The 22,829-nt window shown below is 37.7% G+C and overlaps 1 protein-coding gene across 5 annotated transcripts in view; it reads left to right on the plus strand.

The window, feature by feature from the left end:
• Positions 1–22,034, plus strand: part of acj6 (abnormal chemosensory protein 6) — a 1,105,866-nt gene extending 1,083,832 nt beyond the window's left edge. For all 5 annotated transcript variants that reach the window (XM_067782334.1, XM_067782333.1, XM_067782337.1 and 2 more), the window contains one exon: positions 21,483–22,034. Coding sequence is in view for 1 of the 5 variants with exons in the window: in XM_067782339.1 (XP_067638440.1) it covers positions 21,483–21,516 (34 nt within the window). In the remaining 4 variants the exon portion in view is untranslated. The remainder of the gene's footprint in view (positions 1–21,482) is intronic.
• Positions 22,035–22,829: the final 795 nt, after the last annotated feature.

A 22,829-nucleotide genomic window follows, 5' to 3' on the forward strand; every position in this document is an offset into this window, starting at 1 on the left:
GTTCCGAGAAGGTTAGTTTGCTGTCTAGCCTCACCCCAAGGTATTTCGTGGAGTTGCATGTTTGTACTTGTTGTTCTCCAACCACCATATTCATAATGGTGGGAATTCGTCTCTTCGTGAGGATTATGATCTCAGTTTTCGCTGTCGCGAGCTGAAGTCCATGGTCAAACTTCGCATTCCATCTTTTTACTTGGTTTAATTTAATTTGCGCCAGCTCGCAGTTCCGTGCTGTAATTACGGCAGCCACGTCGTCTGCGAAAGCGACAAGAAAAGCACTTTCTGGCATGTGCAAACGAAGGAGGCTGTCATACGAAGCATTCTAGAGGTCGGGACCTAACACCGATCCCTGAGCTGCTCCGCCCGTTATCCTCACCTTTCTCTGACCTTGATTTGTTTCGTACGTGAGCCAGCGATATTTTAAGTAGTCCCTTAATATGGCTAGTAGATAAGGAGGTACATTGAAAGAGTGTTTCAGCACACCGACGACATCCTGATGGAACTGAAGGCATTTTTCACGTCCAGCGTGACCAGTAAGACAACCGGCCTAGCTTGGTGATACGCGGTTTCGGCTTTCCTTACCGCATTTATAACCTTGGCTATGGCATCTATTGTGGAGTGACCTTTCCGGAACCCATGCTGCCGATGGGACAGACCACCTCCATCTTCAATGGCTGCTATCAGCCGTTGTTTAAGGAGGCTTTCCATCATTTTCCCGGCCGTGTCGAGCATGCATAATGGTCGAAAAGACGACGGGGCGTTCGGGTCTCCCTTGCCTTTCGGGATTAGCACGAGGTGCGCTGTCTTCCACCTTGTAGGAAAGATCCTGGCTTCCAGGCAGTTGTTATACATGTGCAACAGCAAACTCAGGACTGCTCTTAGCAGCCAGTCTTATTGCTTCAGCTGGTATCCCATCCGGTCCTGGCGCTTTGCCGGGCTTCATTCTGTGTAGGGCCGCTTTTAGCTCACCTTCACTGAACGGCTGCACGTCGTGGCCTTCGTGGGTGACGTGGTCACCCTCTCTGCTTGTGCGAGTGAGAAACAAAGCATCTACTATACTTCGAATCTTTCCCTCATCCATCGTTTGGTTCGGTGGGCGGAATTTCCCCATTACTATTTTATACCCTTGTCCCCAAGGATCACGATCAACTTCTTTGCAAAGCTTTTTCCAGCTATCAAGTTTGCTTTGCTTTATGGCGGCACAGAGAACCTTTTTTGCTCATTTGTATGCCTCCGCATGCTCTAGCGCGTCAGGCCTGCTGCGTGCGCGGGTTGCCAGCCTTCGCTTTCTGTGGCATACCCTGCGTAGTTCGGCGATTTCGCTACTCCACCAGTGCACTTGTTTTTTACCTCTCCCAGGCCTTTTTCGTGGCATTGAGGTCTTGCATGCGTTGTTCAGGCAACGCATGGTGGCTTCTACCGTAGCGTTCACCGCTTCAGCACTGTCGACTATCTGTCGTGCGCTCGCTTGTACAAAAGCAGAGAACTTTGCAGCGCCAACCTTAGAGGCGTCCCGTTTTGTTTTCATACAGGGCGGTCTCCCTGTCCGACTTTGCCCTGAGTCATTAAGATGGAAGGTGATGTAGTTATGGTCACAACCCGTGAGATCCTCCATTACCCTCCATCCAGCCGCCTTTGAAAACAGGTTTTCCGATACTAATGTAATATCAGGGATAGAGTGTTCAAAGCCTGGTCGCCGATATGTCGGGGTCGTGCGGTATTCAGAATGACCAATCCAAGTCGGGCAGCCATTTCTAGCACTAGCCTTCCTCTGGAGTTAGTCTGGGGCATTCCCCACTCAACAGCCCTAGACAGCATTGAAATCTCCAGCGACGACCACGTTACCGGTATCATCACGAAAATCGTCTTCGAGTAGTTCTAGCTTATCTTTAAACCCTTGAATTGGATCGTTTGGGGACAGGTAGCAGCTCACTAGTGTGGTGTGCGCCACTGTTGCGCGTACGTAGCCGTTTCCAACAACACGGCTTCGTACGTGGGTGCCAGCGTCTAGGGACAGATCGCAGCAGCACCTGTTAGGTCTACGTGCCAGTCACTCCTGACTCTATAAGGTTCGCTGATGATGGCATAGCTGGCTCTGTTTTCAAGAACCAGTTGGTCCAGCAGACTATCGGCTAACCTGCTTCGGTTCAGGTTGCCTTGGATGAACCTGGTCACTTGCGCGCCTGTTTGTCCTTTGCGGCAGCGAGTGCCTCCCTGAAGGTGCTGCATGCTCCAGACCCAGGAAGGTGGTCGACTTTCTCTGACTGGCATAAAAAGCACTTTGGAGTTCCGTGCAGGCCGGGGCTTGGTGGCCACCCTGTCCGCACTTCCAGCAAGCACTGCTTCTATCAGGGCCTTTTCAGTCTGCTTTTTGGTGTCTGTAGCCTAGACATCTGAAGAATCGCTGCACGTCTACCCTCTGTGTAAGCCTGCATTGCAGCCAGCTGATACAGATCTTGCCTTGGCTAGTAAAAGGACGCCAACAGCTTCGTCCATTTCAATGGCTGCCATCTTCTGTTCACGCTGGTTTGCCGAGAAAATAGACACACGGACCTGTCCCGTCATTTCCCCGCCAGCAGCTTTCCTAACAGCCTCGGCAACTTCTTCGGCGGTTGCTAGACAGTCCATGCCCAGCACCTCTATCCGCATTCGCCGTGTAAGCTGCTTGGTTTCGCCCGCTTCTCCAACAGCGCTTTCTATCGCTTGGATGAACGCTGATTTATCGCCGCAACGTGCAGTTTCGATAGTTTTTCGATAGTTTTTCGGACGGAGCGTATGACGGTCCCTGTATCTTCAGGCCCAAGCTCGCCCCGGATGGCTCCTACGACTTCGGCGTAGTTCTTTCCCTGGGATGGTCTAACTACGAAAGTTGCGGCCCGTCTGTTTCTGGGCTTGCCTTTTCTTTTTGCCTTCTTGGCTTGCCCAGGTGGTGTCCCTTGTTCTTTCTCAGGGCGTGGTTTGGCTTTCCGGTTCCTTACGGTCGTCCAGGCCTCGCTCGAGATTGTCTTCGCAGAACCCTCATCGCACTTTTTCTTGGCCTCCGAGGCCCCCGGTTGCGAGCCAGAGTTCGTTCCCATGGCTCATTTCTTTTCAGTTGGGTCTCCGCTCCAAGCCGCTATCTCCGCCCGATGTGCAGTCGCCGTTTTAGATTCCCGTGGTTATCTTTGCATGTGCAGGGAGGCCACGCGAGGGTTGACACAAGTCCTTATGAGAGTCTGTGTTCAGAGTCAGAATCCGGCGTAAGTCAGGAGTCATCTCAACTGAGCCTGCACCGCCAACTTTATGGTGATGTGGCTTCGAACGTACTTGGAGACCTGCCAATGTTTTAACGAGACGGAGACGAAGACGATATTAGCCCACCAGCCATTTCAACGAGGTGTCACCCTCGGCTACTAAGATGGTAGAATACCGTCCACGCCAGCCCATAGCAATCTTTTCCTTAACATTTTCCAGTTGTCGCCTGCCATCAAGATTCATTGGGTAAGTGTGGCCTTTTGCGCCACGCCCTCCTCTATGGTCGCTCTTGGTCGGGGACTGCTTACTGGTTATTCGCAGCTAACCTACTAGAGGCCGTTCACGATCCGCCACCTTGTGACCCCGGTGGAGCCCTGAGCTCAGCCTTATTACTATTATTATTATTATTTTTTTTTTGTGTTTTTTTTTTTTGTTACGTGGAAGGAGGAAATGCTTTATGCACTAACCGGAACCTCGTTTAGCATAACTTCGGGCACGGAAGCGCGCTACGTGAGCTCTTTGGCTACTCTCACGTTATTGGGCTAAGCCACCATCTTGCCGTTTAGCGAGGAGAATATTCCTTGCATATCTGCTGACCATGTCCCATCTGTCATTTCCGCAGGTCATTTTATGGATGACACTGCCCGGGGATAGGTCGCCTAGTGTTACTTCCACTCTTCTTCGTTGCTGTGCGAAGTGATCGCATTCGAAAAAGGTGTAGCGTGCGTCGTCTATGAGCCCACAGTATAAGCAATTCGGATTTTCAACCTTGCCCATCCTGTGGAGGTATTCCCGGAAGTAGCCTTGGCCACTTAAAAACTGTGTCAGGTAGAAGTCGACCTCTCCATGTGGCCGTTCTAACCATGGCTTCAGCTCGGGAATCAGTTCCCTGGTCCACTTGCCTGCAGTGCTGCAGCTCCATTGCTGTTGCCAGCATCGGATAGAATCTTTTCGCGCCTGCGCGGCAGCAACATCTCTACGTACTTCTCCTCGGAGGTGGTAAATTGATTTCCTCTCCTCAGCGAGAAGATGTATCGGTATGGTTCCCGCAATAACAAGAGCTGCTAGCGTAAGCAGCTTTCTTATACATGATTATTATTATTATTATTATTATTATTATTATTATTATACAGGAGTTCTACAGGAGTTTAGTGATAAGTCACTGAACTACATTATTTAGGAACAAAAGTGACTGTTAGCTTCGGCTCGGTTGATAATTCTTACGTTTCTATTATAGTGATTTCAATTAACATTTTCTGTACTTACGGCTTAGAAGTAAATTCCAAGGGCGCACCGGCCTATGATTTGATCCGAGCTCGTGTGGTAGACTTAAATCTATATTAACTTGATTAAATTGGTCGATATTAGGTATTTCATGAATTTCTCAGTGTTCTGATTTTCATGTATCAGGCAATCTGATGGTGTGAGGCTTCCAAATATATTTGTTCTGATTTCGGTGAAGTGATAGCATTTGTCAAGCAGGTGGATTACGGTGAGTTGGTGCAGGCAGCAGTACGGCACGGTGGTCGGTTTTCCCCTTTAAGTATGTAGCTATGTGTCACGATTCGTAAGCGGGTTAACGTGTTTAGATTACTCCACGAGATATCTGGGGTGCAAATAAGTTTCCTACCGATTGTACCAAACTAACTGTAATGATGTTGTGGCCTTACTGACAGTTGAAAGCTTTGTTCCTTGGACTTGGTTTATGCCAGGCGAATCATATCGTCCTTAGGGATCCATTCATTCATCATTGTACAAAGTGGCTCATTTGTTGCAAGTTTGGCTCTCTGGTCCGCCGCTTCGTTGCCTTTGATTGCGACGTGACCGGGGATACACATGATTCTAGTCGGTCCTTTGCACTCTATCAATTTACACCGTAGCTCGTTGAGCAAATGGTTGTTTACGTTCACATTGGTAAGCGAGTTGACTGTGGCGAGGATATCGGTACATGTGACAAATTTACCTGTGGTTCTGTATGTGTGTGTACTCCACTGCCTTTAAAATTACAACTGTCTTTGCTGTATGTTTGGAATTTGGTTTTGGACGCGGCTGTGTGGAGGATTTTCCAGCCATTGTTTTGTAGGTTTGTTGCGGTCTTATTAAAATGTTGTTTTTCCGATATTTTGCTAATTCGACCAGATGAAGCTTTCCAGTGATTTCCAGGTTGGAGAGCTTTTGAAACCCACATTTTTTATGTTTCAGTCGATTCCCAGTTCTTTTGCTGCTGATATACATCTCGCTATTGTGGACGGATGTCGTGAAATTCGATTCTTCATTGTCTGCGTTTTTGCTACTTTGCGAATCAGAGGATTATTTCTTTGTATGATCTTTGGTATTAACATCATTGCAGTGAATGTGATGCGCTCTTGTTTTGAAGGTAAGCCTGCCTCCGAAAGCATACACACAATTGGCGATGTAGGGAAGGCGCGAATGCTCCTTTTTATTGCCACATGGCATGGTGGAATTATCATTTTGATGTTTGCCTTTGCACATTGCACGTATATTGGCAATCCATCTTCGAGATGATGAGGGCTTTTGTGATATTAACGAGTGTTGACGGATGTATCAAACAATGTTTCGATGATAAATACTGTGACGAATATTAGAATCACTAATTGATTTACATAACTAATCTGATACTAAGTAAATAAAGGCACAACAACAATAAAGTAAGCTGCCACTATTGTGTACATCAAATCAATCATCATTTACTCACATACATGCAAGGCAGCAGAGAGATACTCACAAACGCATGTCATCATCAGGAGAAGTAGTACTCACATGTACACAAACTACAAATATACATGTACATATATGGATTGTACCCAAGCATGCATTTTTTTTAGTGTAATTGGATGTTTTCCAAATTCTTTTGTGTTAATAATTGCCTTAATTACGCTAGGAGAAGCAAAATACTCTTCATCGGATGAATCCATTACCGTGTACAGCAATGTTATAAACACAAATGAACAACAAGACTAAATGACATAAAAGCAATTGAATAAACAGAATTTCAGCGCTGATTCTCGCATTCACTGTGTTATATACAAATTTTCTTCTCGCATGAAAGTAAGCGTCAATAAGGTCGGCTCGGCTCCGCTCGGCATCAGCGCTCACCCTATTCGCACCCTAATACGATTTCTGATTTCTGTACTGGTGTAAGTGTGTAAACTATATTTAAAAAAACTAACGAAATACAACTTAGTACAATATAAACAAACAAGACAGTTTGTTTTGCGATAGGTTTTTTTTAACATTCAGTCGTCTTTTCTTTATTTTTTTCTGACAAATGAAAATTTTGTTTTAAGTTTGAAAATTTTTTGCATAAAAACATAACTTATATCAACTTCCTTGTGAAAAACGTAAACGATCAGGGGCCGAAATAATTTGACGGCGTTATTTGCATTGTTTTTATTTTCAAAAATGTTAATGAAAAAATAAAATTTAAAACATAAAAAAAACATGTCAAACTCATTTATTTTGGGGGAATAGTGGTCTCGCATTCTCATTGTAGAAATTGTTTTTGTCTTTTGAAGTTCCGATAAAGTTTCGTAAATGTTTCTAGCTTGGAATCCAAAACAAAATAAAGTAGTGTCATATAGGTATTAGCTCTAGTCTAAGATATTTACAGTGATCTCGAAATGTAAATCTTTTGTCAAAAACTGCACCTAATATTTTTACGCTGTCAAAGCTTTCAATATCGACACAATCAAAGTTTAACATCAATGGCGGGCATTTATGCTTCTTACACAAGTGTAGAGTGTTATAGCGTTTTCTTTTCTGGAAAAAGTGTTACGCTTTTTGTACGCCGCGTAAGGGTTGTGAATATATTTTGTTATATTCTAAAAAGCAGGTAACGATTTTACGGGGTATTTCGTTCTTTTGTGAAAATTGTTGCCAGCTCGCAGCGCAAAAGCGTTACACTTTTACCCTGGATAAAATGGCGGTGTGGCAGTGCAACTCTGCTAAACCAGCCGATCGTGATAATTTATTTTCGCAACTTCACAAATTTTTAGCGAAGAAAATTGAAATGAAGGAAATATTTGCTAATGAATTTTTATTATCATTGACAGCGCGTTCGTGAAAATCAACTAATACACGGGGTAGCCATTTATGTTCTTTGCATGCACTATAAATGTTGAAAATTTTCTGGGGTAGTAACTTCATTAAGGCTTTACCATTTACTTAAGCAACAATTTATTTCAGAAAAGAAAACGCTATTACATTTATTATATGCAAGGGATGCCCCTGAAGCTTCTGACCAATTGGAAATTGTTGGGAGAATTTGTTTGGAATCTTCTTTAACCAAGTTACGATCCTAACATTTGGTAAACAGTACCACATAGTCCGCGAAGGTTATGTGCTATATTGTTCTAAAATTTAATAGTATGCTGTTAATTTCTGTAGAATTATTTATCCAAAGTTTCTATATAAAAATAATAAAAACGCCGACACAGAAATTTTTATATTCTCCAATTCAATTCTTTTATTTAGCTTATTATTTTCTATCGACCCGTCACCGTTCAAAATGAAAACTTGATTGCACATCATACTTACTTACTTAATTGGCGCTTAACCGTCTAAACGGTTATGGCCGTCCAACAAGGCGCGCCAGTCGCTCCTTCGCTCCGCCAACCGGCGCCAATTGGTCACACCAAGGGTGTTTAAATCCTTTTCCACCTGTTCCTTCCAATGGAGTGGGAGCCGCCCTCTACCTCTGCTTCCATAGGCGGGTTCCGATAGAAACACTTTCTTGGCCGGAGCATCATCATTCATTCGCATACCATGGCTTAGCCAGCGCAGCCGCAGCGTTTTAATTCGCTGGACTATGTTGATGTCTGCGTATAGCTCGTACAGCTCATCATTAAATCTTCTTCGGTACTCGCCATCGCCAACGCGTAGATAAGCATAAATACATATGTATACATAAATAGTTGCAGTAACTAATGTAACATCTACCATTTCTACTATGATTTGCAATATCCTTTCTCGCTTTATTGCATGTAGATGATTGATTTCTGTTTCTTTTGCTTGTCACTGCAACATCCACAAATACATATACATATATATGCACGCATGCTGCAGATTATATAACGCAGCATTTCATCATCTATTCTAAGAAATATAAAACTTACATTAGGGAAGGTCGGTTTTATTGAGTAAGAAAATATAAGTCTATGTTACAGTGACTTCAACACACCTCCTCAAAATAAACTAGAAATCTATCTAAATAAAATACAATATAGATTCATATACCTAATTACAAAAATATAGTTTCAGCAAAAACTTATCTACATCTCTTTTCGGTGGCAGGTCGAGTATTCTGGGAAATGATACAATTGTGGTCCAACATTTGTTGCATGGATTGGGAAAACCCAGTAAAACCCAATCAGACCAACATAATTTAAATTTAATATAATGATATATAATTAAAATAAAAATGAAAAATACAATGAATTAAGTCCATAGAGTTTTGAGTGCCATGTGAAAATGAAGTTTCAGCAAGAATAATGTTTAAATCATCAGCCCCAGTTGATCTCTAAAATCGGCAAATTTTGGCCCAGGCAATGGTTTTGTTAAGATATCAGCCAGCTGTGTACTTGTAGGAATATACTCAAGAATAATTAGTTTTCTTTCAATTTGTTCTCTAGAAAAGTGGTATTTAATATCAATATGTTTAGTTCTTTTATGACAAGTAGGATTATTAGCAATGCTTATACATCATAGATTATCTTCAAATATTTTTATGGGTTCCTGTAGTTCTAATATAATACTATTTGCTAGTGACTTTAACCACATAGCCTCTCTCGTGGCCTTAAATAATGCCATATATTCAGCTTCAGTCGATGAAGCTGCAACTGAATTTTGCTTTTTAGGATTCCAACAAATAAGACTTGAATCGAACATTTTGAACAAATAACCTGTAGTACTTTTTCTATCGTTTTCATTTCCTACCCAATCGGAATCAACATAGCCAGTTAAAACATTTTCGAAGTCTACAGTTTTTGTAAAAGTTAACTTTAAGTTAATTGTACCTTTTAGGTACCTCAAAACCCTTTTAAGACATTGCCATAGTTCTTTATTATTTTTATTCATATATCTACTTAAAATTCCAACTGAGGTACCTAAATCAGGTCGAGTGCATAGCATTATATACATTAGACATCCAATTACATTTCGACATGGCGCATTATACATTTCGTCTGAATTTAGCCCCTCATAGTTCAATTTACTTGGAAGTGGAGTACTAACTGGATTACAGCCATCCATAGCCGACTGGCTAAGTTCAATTTTATTATCTTCTCTGCTAATTTTTATGCCAATAAATTACTTGATTTCAGCTAAATCAGCCATTCTGAATTTACCCATTAAATAGTCTTTAAATCTGGACATTGTTTCTAAATTATGAGTTGCTATAACCAAATCATCAACATATAGCAATAAATATATATTTTTTTTCATTTCACCTTTATCCGATAAATAAATGCAGTGATCTGCTTCTGAACTAACAAATCCAATTCCTTTCAATGTCTTCTCAAACATTTCATACCAGCATCTAGCCGCCTGTTTAAGACCATAAATAGATTTATTCAATTTACATACCTTATCATTTTCACAAGGTAGCCCTTGAGGGATTTTCATATAGATTTCCTCTTTTAGTTTGCCATTCAAAAATGCAGTTTTCACATCCATATGATGAACTCTTAGATCAAATTGATTTGATATAGACAAAATAAATCGAAAACTAGAAATTCTTGCTACAGGCGCAAAAGTTTCATCATAGTCAATTAAATATTTTTGTGTGAAACCACGCGCCACAAGCCAGCTTTGTATTTAACAGGATCACCAAGTTCATCATTCTTGATTGTGAAGACCCATCTACAATCAATGATATTTTTATTTTTCGGATTCTCAACAAGGGTCCATGTCTCATTTAATATATGAGAATCTAACTCTTCTTTAATTGCTTTCTCCCATTGTAATCTGTCGTCCCTTTCTTTTATTTCATCGTAACTTTCTGGTATATCAGAAAAGGAGCTTTGTGAGTGTAACAAGCAATTATCCAAAAATCTATAAGATCTCGGTGGCTTATCTCTTAGCCTCTCACTTCGCCTTACATTGCCATCTTCTTCCATACTCTCATTCTGGAAATAAGGCTCATCATCTTCCTTACTCTCATTCAGGAAGTTTGTAGCGCTGTCATTTTGAAAGTCACCCTTTTCCTCTTCCTTACTTTCATTCTGGAAGTCTGTAACCTCCCTACTTTCATTCGGGACACCAATTTTCATATTTTCATTCTGTGGTTTATTTCGCTGGTCCATACTGTCATTCTGGATAGTCCAATCACTTTCAGGAAGTTCAATTTCCAAAATCTCAGTGTTAATCATGTTAACCTCATCTACAATTACATCTCTTGCTACAACAAATTTATTTTCATCTAAAATCCATAATTTAAAACCATTTGTTTCATAGCCAACAAGTATACATTTAATGGATTTTTCATCAAACTTTCTTTTTCTCGGTTTGTTATGCATGTATACTGTTGAACCAAAAACTTTCAAATATTTTAAATTTGGTTTTCGACTATGCCACATTTCAAAAGGAGTTTTCTTCTTGTCATATAGAGCATTACTTGGCGTTCTGTTTATTAGATAAGTAGCTGTTAACACAGCTTCTCCCCAAAAACATTTGTCTAATTTTGTTCCATTAATCAAAGCCCTAGCCTTTTCAGTTATGGTCCTAATCATACGCTCCGACACCCCATTCAATTGTGGTGTATGCAGAACTGTTAAATGGTAACTTATACCCTTTTCAACACAATATTCTCTCATTTCATTTGATAAGTACTCTCTACCGTTATCTATATACAAATTTACCGCTTTTAAATTAAAGTGATTTTCACTTTTTGCAACAAAATCTTTGAAATGAGAAAACACACCGGACTTATGAGAAATTAAATACGTTACACAGTAATGTGTATATTGGTCAACAAAAATTACATAGTAATTTTTACCATCAATTGTAGGAGGCGTGATAGGACCACAAACATCCTAATGTATTATAAACAAAGGTCTTCTAATATATTCCTTATCTTTGAATTTTGAAAATGGTAATCTGGCTTGTTTCCCTTTTATGCAAGATTCGCATACTTCAGTACCAATTTTAAAGTTATCTAATAATTGTGTATTGTCACACATATTATTTCGCTTTAGTTCTAATAACTTCCCTTCACTAATGTGACCTAACCGTTCATGCCACAATTGGTATGTAGTCTTACTAACTTTATTTGTTATATATGCCCTATAACAAATTTCAAACTCAATAACAGGAGTATTAACAGTACACATATCTTTATACAATACTTCACCCTCTCTTTGGATTTCCACACCTCCTGCCGAAAATACGATCTCCATCCCGGCATTCGTCATCTTATTAACTGATAGTAAGTTTTGTGGAATATTTTTGCAGTATAATACGTTTTGAAGAGTGATTTTTGGCTGCTAGTCATTTTTGATTTGCACCGTGCCTATCGCTGTCGCATAGATATATGCATCGCTTTTAGCAATTGCTATCTTGATTGGCTCTTCTAACTCAGTACAGTTAAGCAGCAAATTTTTATTATTGACCATGTGGTCAGATGCACCAGAGACCAAAATAAAAGATATACGTTTTGAATTTTTATTTTTGTAATTTGTAACACTTTTTAGCATGAACGCGAAACCGGTATCAGATTGGACTGCAGCTATTTGCATTTGCTTAGCTTTATCTTTATTTTGACTATTTTGTTGTCTTTTAAAAATAAAACAGTCCTTTTTTATATGACCCATTTTCTTGCAATGATGACACTTTATATTAACTTTTTATTTGATTTATATTTAAAATTGTTTTTAAATTTATTATGGTTCATATTTGTCTTATATTCACTTTGTTTGGAATTTCCAACAGCTTGCAGAACTTTTAAACTAGTATCTTTATTTGCTAGTTTTAATTTTATTTCGTGATCTAGTAACCGATTTTTCACAAATGCCAAAGTTAAATTTTTTTCTGATAAAGTCTCAACTGCGGTTATAATACCATCATATGAAGAGGGAAGGGTTAGTAATAAATGCGAAACATTATCCATCTCATCAATTTTTGCACCCGAGCCGATTAACTCCGTAACTAAATCATCGAATACGTTAAAATGGTTCATTAAATTTGAGTTTGACTTTAATTTTAATGATAATAGTTGTTTTCGAACCGACAATTGTGAAGCTACACTTTTCCGCTCATATATTTTGTCCAAATTTGCAAAAATTTCTTTTGCAGTACATTCCGTACTAGAAAAGCTTAAAAACGAGTCACATAAAAATTGAATTATTATGCTTTTTGCGGTTATTTCGGCTTTTACCCACTGTTCACTTTCCTTATCCGGTTTTTCGTTATCAATTACGAAAAGCGCATCATTTTCCGCTAACAAAGCTCTAATGCGAAATTTCCAAATATAATACTTTTCCCCATCAAAGGGTTTTATGTTTTTCTTTAATTTATCCATATTTTAATGAATCACAATTTCGCAACAGAATTCAGGAATTCACAACACACAGTATGCACTTTTATTTTATTTATTTATTTTAGTAAATTCACTTTTTACTTTCTTAAACCAGACACCAGATATAGTCACAATTTGTGTCTGGGCCCATAACCTGTAGAATTATTTATCCAAAGTTTCTTTATAAAAATAATAAAAACGCCGACACAGACATTTTTATATTCTCCAATTCAATTCTTTTATTTAGCTTATTATTTTCTATCGACCCGTCACCGTTCAAAATGAAAACTTGATTGCACATCATAACCGAAAAATTATTTCGGCTGAAGTAAATTGATGCCGCTAGCATAAATACATGTGTATACATAAATAGTTGCAGTAACTAATGTAACATCTACCATTTCTACTATGATTTGCAATATCCTTTCTCGCTTTATTGCATGTAGATGATTGATTTCTGTTTCTTTTGCTTGTCACTGCAACATCCACACATACATATACATATATATGCACGCATGCTGCAGATTATATAATTTTATATAATAGCAAGACGCATTTCATCATCTATTCTAAGAAATATAAAACTTACATTAGGGAAGGTCGGTTTTATTGAGTAAGAAAATATAAGTCTATGTTACAGTGACTTCAACAATTTCGTTGAGAGCCACTATTAATAACACCACTGAACCCATTATAAAGCCGCTTTGAATGTGAATATTTATTGTTGTATCTGACAGCGAAGTGTCTATTGGTTGGGAAAACTTTTACAATGTTGTATATTTTTGGCCCAATTTTCCATCCACTACGATCGTTTGTTTTCTCAAAATCGAGGCTGAGGGTAAAAAAATGATTTTTTGTTGAAATGGCATAATGGTAAAAACATAATTTTTTGTTGAAATGGCATAAGATATATAATATTCGAACAGTAGCAGAACATCAATGGTACCTTACCCCCTCTTTAAATGCTGTCTAATGCGGGCTTAGGAAGCCGTTTGTCAGTGCAAACCAAATTATTTTTTGGATATCATTTTTCGACTACCTTGCTTAAGCAAGGGAGGAGGCTGATTGGATTGTAACTCGAGACGTTCGTGCTTGGTTTATTTAGCTTGGGAATCGGCACCACAATGGCATGTTTCCATGCTTGTGGGAATGCGCCTTGGTCAAAGATATATACTGTTGTACAGACTGATTATACGATTTTTAGAGGATGTTGAAGTATTTTTCCGCATTGGAAATGAAATCCTGTCCCTACCTGGTGGTGGACTTCCCAAGTCTTGGCTTATCGTACTCAAAGAATTGCAGGTGTATTGATTACTAACTATATTATTGTTTTGAGCCCTAAATTCATTATTGAAATTAGGGTCGTTGGAGTAGTTAGACCAAGTGGACGCCAGATAGTGTGTTATGTATATCATCCGGAGAAGAAATTTCTCCTTGGGGTGTTTCAAAAACTTTTATTGAAACCTGGGTAAACCGGAACGGTTAGTGTTTTGAGTTTAGACTAAATTTTCTTAGGATTGGACTGAGGGTTTATTGACTCAGTGCGGGTTTCGAAGCTTTTCCGTTTACCTTTTTGTAGCCGGACAATTCGTTTTTCCAAATTAATTTATAAAAATAGGCTTTTATTTGACCAATATGTGCTATAGTGCAAATCAAAAGACTCCACTAGTACAATCCACCGTTCCGCTAATCATCTTAGCATTTTCAGGGGTGACCTGCATTTATTTCAATTATTTTTTCAATTTCAATCAACAACACCATTATAATATGTAAAAGAAAAAATCATAATTTGGAATTAATATAAACCTTACTAATTAATATCACAATTATATATCGAGCACTTACAATTTTTGTATACGTTAATATGTCTACCTTACATATTGCACTAAACGTTGTCATCAATATATTTTAATTTAAATTTATTTATTTTAACCCTAGGACTTATACCCATGTACAGGTGTGGTCAGTAGCTACTTTGGAGTGATGTAGCTCCTAAATCGCTAAAGATATTGACTTGATCTAGGAAAACGAAGTAAATCTACGTCGATTGGTGTCTTATTTGTCATGCTAGGTCCATGCATTGATGAGATATAAGCTTTCAAAGTTGACACCTACGACTTCTTATACCCGGGTACAGGTGTGGCCAGTAGCTTTTTTTCTCATTTTTTGAAGGAAAAAAATTTTTATTTATTATTTTCTTTATAAAATATTATTTTATTGATTGTTTCTTATAACTAAATATGCAAACAAATTTAAATTATTCAATTGTCTTCATTATTTTCACAAATATTATATGTAAATGTATTTGAAGAATGCTGTGTGCATATTGGGCGCTGACATATTCTGCACATGTTACGCGTTCGTCTTCTGTGTTGGTCATTGATGTAGCAGAGAAAACAGCTTCCAACCTGCTGTTTCTTTGGTTTTGCACCAGCAGCTGCAGACGTTGATGGCCTATTGTCAGCACTTCCTTGCAAGGCCGTACTTATGAAACTCGCGACTGCAATTTTTGTGTTGAAGTTCCGCATCACTTGCTGATTCACCGACCGCTCTTCAATTATGGGCATAGACAGTTCCTTGGCGAGCTGGCGAAGAAATCTCTTACGCTTCGGATTGGTGCATCTGATATTGGGATTATTCTCATAATATATGATGTACGCTGCCAATGCCGTCAAATCAATCATATTGAAGAATAGGGACAACGGCCAACGCTTTGTCATCCTTTGGCAAGTATATTATCCAAGAAATTGGTCCATCAAGTCCACTTCTCCTTTTGTCTTGTTATAAAACTCAATCATTTCTGGTTTGCCGCTTTCGCCAATGTGATCATCGTCATGCATTGATGATAGTAATATAACTGCACATAGGAGCAAATGGATATGTTGGGCCTAAAACCGAATGTACTTGACCTCTCTGCATGATCTTTGTGTGCCAACATCTCCTTTGGTATGTATGGCTTATTTTTCCGCAGAGTTCCAACTGCCGTCAAATTCATGGATGACAAGCTTTCCAGTAGATTTAGGGATGTAAAAAAATTGTCCATCGTTATATTTCGGCCGGTTCCATTAAGAGTGCGCGAAAAAGGTTGTATTCTAAAAATTCTAACAAGAATAGAAATTATTGACTTCTTAGAAATAACTTAGAATACGCGCAATTCTTAGAAGCAGGCTACAAATATATGTTTATAACTACTTAAAATGTTCGTAAGACAGTCAGCTACAACATTGCATTAAAAAAAATAACTTGTTTCTCAGAAAAAATTTGAGAAAACGGGTAAAACAGGCTACTGGCCACACCTGTACCCGGGTATAAGAAGTCGTAGTAAAAGTTGGGTATACGTCCTAGGGTTAAAAATTGTAAAAATTATGTTCATACCCGTTTGTTTGGGTACACTTGTCAAATATGGTTGTTTAGTTGGTCTTTGATCCATGTATGTTTGTTTGTATGTAAGTTGTTTCATATGCGTAACAGATAAACAGAAGAAATGTCATCTGTGTCTTCTTTTCTGTTTACTGTTCTGTTTCTGTTTATTAGTATCCTTAAACTCTCTATTGTGAATCTAATCTTTTCGCGTTTCTCTTTGTCTAAAATTTTCGCGTTGTGGAGATCAGCTGTATGACCGATTGCTTTGGTATATTGCGATAATGCCGTGCTATTTTTGCTTTTCCTTATATCCGTATCGTGTTCTTTTAGACGAACGCCTAATGCGCGTTTTGTTGTACCTATTTATTGCATGTTTGGTTATCATCTCCTTTACATGCTATTTCGTACACAATGTTATTTTGTTGTGTAGTTGGAATTGGGCTTTTTGTTTTCGTGAAAATAGTAGACAAAATTTGGTTAGATTTGTAGGCGAAGTATATATTGTTGTTGGTTTTTGGTATACTTTTTTCTATGTTGTCTGTTAACCTAGGAATGTATGTTACGCTGTAATACTGTTTTGGTTGGACATTGATGTTAGCTGTTGTGTTGTTGTTAATTTCATATTTTATTTACGTTTTCTTTTGTTCAATTAAATTTTGCATGAAACCGTATGGGTAATTATTTTTTCTCAATATTTTGGTGATTTTGTTAATGTTGACATCCCAGAATTTTTCATGGCTGATTTTCAGCACTTTATGCATTAGGTTTTTGGCCGTGTTAACCTTATATTTGAATGGTTGGGCTGATAAGTAATTTATCAGTCGTCCCGAAGAAGTGGGTTTTGTATACCAATCTAGTACAAGATCTTGTTTTATTCTGTGGATGCGCGTATCTAAAAAGAGGATGCTGCCATTACTATCTATTTCCGCAGTAAATTTAAGTTTATTGTGGTACTTGTTTAATGTGTGGAGGATGTTGTCTAAATCTCTTATCTTTACAATGGCAAATATGTCGTCCACATACTTAGTTAAAAATTATATGTTTATATTGTGTTTTTCTTCATGTTCTGACATGCTATCCTTTTACAGGTCATCAATAACTATGTCAGCTATGGTGGGAGAGAGCGGATTACCCATCGGCATTCCAAACGTTTGGGCGTATAGCTTCTCATCCCACATAAAATAATTATTTTCCATTAGGCAAAAATTTAGTATATCTACGAATTGTTTTTTTGTTACTTTGGTTACGTTTGTAATTTCATCCCATTTTTTTTTAAAATTATTTTTATGACAAGCATCGTTGGTATATTGGTAAATAGGGATACCACATCAAATGGCACTAGTATGTCGTCGTTGTTAACGCTTGTGTTTTTAAGCCTTTCCTTAAGTTCATACAAATTTCTTATATTGTATTCATCAGAAACCAGATTCTTGAGAATATCACCAATGTATTTGGACAATTTATAACATGGGACATTTATGGACGAACCTATTGGACGGAATGGAAGGTCCGGCTTGTGTATTTTTGGCAAGCCGTACAGCCTTGAAGCATGCGCTATTGTGCTTGTAAGCTGTTGTTTTTCTCCCAAGTCAATTGCTTTGTTTTTGTATAAAATTTCGACTAACCTGTTATTTTTTCTTTGGAGTTCGTTGCTGGGATCACTCCTAAGTGTTTTGTATGTACTTTTGTCGTCTAATATTTTATTAATTTTTCCGATGTATTCCTCTTTGTATAGTACCACCGTTTTATTGCCCTTATCCGCGTCAGTTATAATAATATTTTTGTGTGTTTTCAAAAATGACCTGGCTTTATTAAATGCTTACAAAATAAATCTTTCTTTTGAGTTTTGTTTGTTGCTGCGCTTGTATTGTAGTATTCTATTACATCATTTGTTTCGTGTTACATCCTCGGTTTTTTATAAAATTTTTTTTTTTTTCATCATCCACATTTTGTATAATCTGTTCCATTTCCGCAATTACATACACTGGTGTGAGTGTTTTTTCGGTCGTCGGTATAGTGAAATTTCTACCTAGCGAAAGCAGCCACTTGACTTCACCTGGGAACACAATATCCGTTTTGTTTATAAACCAGACGTGGTTTATGTTGATCCCAAATTTTTTGTTGTTTTAGTTTACGTATTTTGTTGTTATGTGTTTCTGCTGTCTCATTAGATATTTTTAGATATAAGAACCCCTGTTTTTCTGTAAAGTCTTGAAAATCGGTTTCATGTAAGTATCGTTTTAGTTGCTGTTCAGCGTGGTATATGTTATTCTTGATTATTTTGATATTTATGTTTGTTTACGTAATTTCCATATAAAGCACGTTTTTGAGAAATTGACTTTTGGAATTTTCTAGCTGCCGTTTGACCTTCTCGGATGTGGTATTGATAGAGATATTTTTGATGGCATTAATGAGGTGACTTGGAGCTAGATCATACTTTTTACATTCCAGTAAAAACTTAAGTTGATTTGTTTGTTTTGCCAACTTTTGTTTCTGTTTGCTGTAGTGCTTAAGAGTTATGCAAGTGTGTTCACCGTATTTATATTTCATGTGATTATAGTAGTGCTTCATTTTGTATCCGGTTTCGTTGTCATTATGATTGAAATATGAAAAAAAAAAATTTTGTGTATGCTGGCTGTGTTATATCGGCAGGCCTTCCGAAAAATGTTAAACTTTTTGTAGCCGGTCAATTCGTTTTTCCAAATTAATTAAGGAAAATAGGCTACAACAACAACATTATAACATCTAAAAGAAAAAATCATAATTTGGAATTAAATATATATAAACCTTACTAATTAATATCACAATTATATATCGGGCACTTACAATTTTTGTATACGTTAATATGTCTATCTTACATGTTGCACTAAGCGTCGTCATCAATATTTTTTGATTTATATTATCCGTTTAGCTTCTTTAAGCTAAGGCGTTTGCCTTCTTATAATTTAAAAGGTTTGTATATGTGCGATACCTTTTATAAATTTTCTATAAACCACATTTCTAATCTCTTAGGGAAAATATACATTCTGACCAATATCGGATTATTTTTTTATGTAAATTGTAATGTGTTTGTGGCATTGCGGAGAGTATTTTGTATCTCTCTTGCTTCTTTATTAACATTGTTTGAGATTGGAATATTGGATAAGAAATCAATTAGGCCAACTTGAAACTCTTCCCAATTTACTTTATCTGTAATAAATTTTGGAGCAGGTCGGCTGGTATAGGAGAGATAGGAGGTAAAAAAAAAAAATGGTTGCTACCATGTAACATGGCTATTTATATTGCGAAGAATTTTTTGGAGATCAGAAAGATTAAATGGGTATAATGGTAAATTTTATCGCGGTTGATTTCAATGGCTATTGTTGTCAATACAGATTGTAGGCGGATGCGCTTGTGCGGAACATCTTTGAAAATTATAGCAGCAATTCCTTGCTTACTTGAGTATCTACGTGGCAAATTGGGGAAATAACTGATGTATCGGTTTGATATATGTACAGATTTATTAAAAAGCAATTGTGTTTCTTCAGTCACAAAGTCCGCAATAATTGGTTTTTTAATCAGTAAAATATATTTCAAAAAAAAAAAATGTGTCACTTCATGTTGTCCTATCCTTAAGACAGGCCCAAGGATGCTCTGCCCATCCCAACATCACACGTTCACGATTTAAGTTGTACTGTTGTAATAATCTCTTTTTGTTGGATGTATTTGGTGCATTTATTATTCGATTGATGCTCCCCAGCGCAGTTTGCACATTTTGTACGTATACAAGTGTCGCTGCCAATTGGAGGGAGGCTGCAATTTACGCATATGGGACCATTTTTGCAATTTTTCTTGGTATGCCCTAGTATTTGACATGATTTGCAGCGCATTGACACTAAATTTATGCCATGACACTTTCAACGACTCAGGTAATTTATAGAGATCCAAAGTCAGTAAAATGACCCCGCTTTCCTTTTGTTTATTGTCAGTGAATTTCTTGAATTTATAAACTCCTATTACGCCTTGTGAATCTAAGATTTTAACTATTTCCTCGTCTGAGACGTGGTTCAAGAAAGGAGCGTAAACTCTACCTTTAATAAAGTTCAAGCTAGCGTTGTATTTGCGCTCTATTTCGCAGAGTCCTGCAAGAGGCTACCGTCTCTTAGTTCCGACACGCTGATGATTTCTTTACTAATTAATTGGACTGCAAAACATGACAAATGTGATAAAGGTTTATCTTTGTTTTTTGCCGAGACAACTATTGGCAAAGTGAGCTTAGGAAACTCTTACTCAGTTTGAGGTTCTGGACCGGATTTGCGTTTTTTCTTCTTATGGGGACTGGTAGCTAACAGAGAGTACTTATTGTCCCCGAAGGCAAAAGCCCCGTGGGTCATGGTTAACTTTTAATCAATCACTTGTTGAGGTAGACTTACACTTGAATCTCAAACGAAAAACTAAGTATGCCTTATTTGTTGTTTTCCTACCGGCACTTAGAATGCAAGGAAAGAAAATCAAAACACTACCGTACGCACTGAGAGTTCGTATGTTTGCTTACACTTTTCAAAGAGTTTTTATTTGTTAAGAGCCGTCACTCGATACTTTAGCAACAACAAGGCACCCAATTCATGCCGAATGTTTTCTCAAGGAAGTTTTGGATAGTTTCCTTTAACTTCATCCTATATATTTATGCGGTGTATTGATTTAGCATAATGGCGATTTTTGGAAAGATCATTAATTAATTATTTTTAGCAATAATTGAAATAAACACAAATAAAGCACGTATGTGTATAAAAGGCATTTTTATAAATATATCTGACAATAAAAACCAGCGTCTACCTCGAGACCCCCGCGACAGGTATGCCTGTCGTACGAGGCAACTAAAATGCTGATTCAAGGAGTTGTGTAGCGTGACCCTTTCAAGGGGTTGCTAGCGAAGTGTATAGTTTCTCCAACCCAATTGTCAGCCTTACTTATCCGTGACGAATCCTGTTTCTTTAGCAGCCGAGACTCTGGCGACCCCAATTTCCTTATGGATCTAGGGATGGATCTATAGATGGGATAGCCCAGAAGGTTCGATGTGGTCATATTAAATCGTTCGCGAGAATGGTGCTTGGGCCGAAACGTATCTATCCTGTAAAGGACAATCAACATCGGTAACACTCCCCAAAATCTTCGGGGAGTGTCCTTATCACTACAGCAACAACAACTACCTTAAGAAAGCATCGAGTAATTTGCCAAAGTATCGAGTGACGGCTCGAATGATTGCTTATTTTAAAAATATCCTAGAATTGTTTTTTAGGTTGAGATGGTTCATCATAATCAACCAAAAACTAATTTTGTATGTATGTAAAAAATGTAATTATTTCCTCTTTTTCAGAATTCAACTTTTTGAGGCACCAATGCTGTGGTAAATGAGGAAACCAAAGATCCTGTGGACTATTGACGTGGTTCTTATGCTTCCTTGAATTTAGTTTATTATGGAGAATCCTTATGTACATATATAACTTGCAACGAATTTAGTTGTTGCCAAATATGATAATTAGGTGTATATAGATAAGTAGTTTTGTATCCATGTAGCTTAGGATTAAATAAGCCAATTGAAATATGTACATATGTACATATATAAGTCTACCTGTAAAATAATTATACACATGCGTACATGTAGGTATATACATGTATATGAAAGTAGAGTAATTAAGGGAATCGAGTTCTTAAAGACTTGCAAGGAAATCCAGAATTGTAAGCGATAATAATAGAAAATTATAAACTAGTAAATACTTAAGTCTACACACTAAAATAAACATACATACATATTTATGTATTATGTTTGTAAAGTAATATATGTAAATGAACATACATACATATATGCGTCTATAAAAACAGTTTATTTAAAATATAATAAAAGCCAATTTATTATTTTGCTGTTCTACATTACAGCCAAGTTTTAACAAAATTAATAAAATAAATTTTTATTGTATACAAACAAATAAATCGTATTTTAAGGGAGCTGTAATGAAGCTTTTCCCTGCGTATACCTGCCAGGATTATACTCGCCGTGGCCAGAGTTCTTGTAATATACATTTTTACTTTGAGGCCCGTTTGATAACCGTATTCCAAATAATTTTTATACTCAGCTGAGCAGAGCTCACAGAGTATATTAACTTTGTTCGCATAACGGCAATCCGTAACGGCATAAACAAATCGAGATAGATATAGACTTCTATATATCAACATGATCTGGGCGAAAAAAGAAATTCATTTAGCCATGTCCGTCCGACCGTGCGTCCGTAAAGACGATAACTTGAGTAAATTTTGAGATATCTTAATAAAATTTGGTATGTAGGTTCCTGGGCACTCATCTCAGATCGTTATTTAAAATGAACGAAATCGGACTATAACCACGCCCCCTTCTTCGATATCGAAACTTTGGAAAAACCGGAAAAGTGCGATAATTCATTACCAAAGACGGCTAAAGCGATGAAACTTGGCTGGTGGGTTAACCTTATGACGCAGAATTGAAAATTAGTAAAATTTTGACAATGGGCGTTGAACCGCCAACTTTTAAGAGAAGGTATTTTCAAAGTTTTGCAAGCTGTAATTTGGCAGTCGTCGCAGATATCATGATGAAATTTGTCAGGAACGTTACTCCTATTACTATATGTGTGCTAAGTAAAAATTAGCAAAATGGGATTACGAACACGCCCACAAATTTTAACAAAAAATT

Source organism: Eurosta solidaginis, chromosome 4 (assembly GCF_040869045.1).
Source record: "Eurosta solidaginis isolate ZX-2024a chromosome 4, ASM4086904v1, whole genome shotgun sequence".
Taxonomy (NCBI): Eukaryota; Metazoa; Arthropoda; class Insecta; order Diptera; family Tephritidae; genus Eurosta; species Eurosta solidaginis.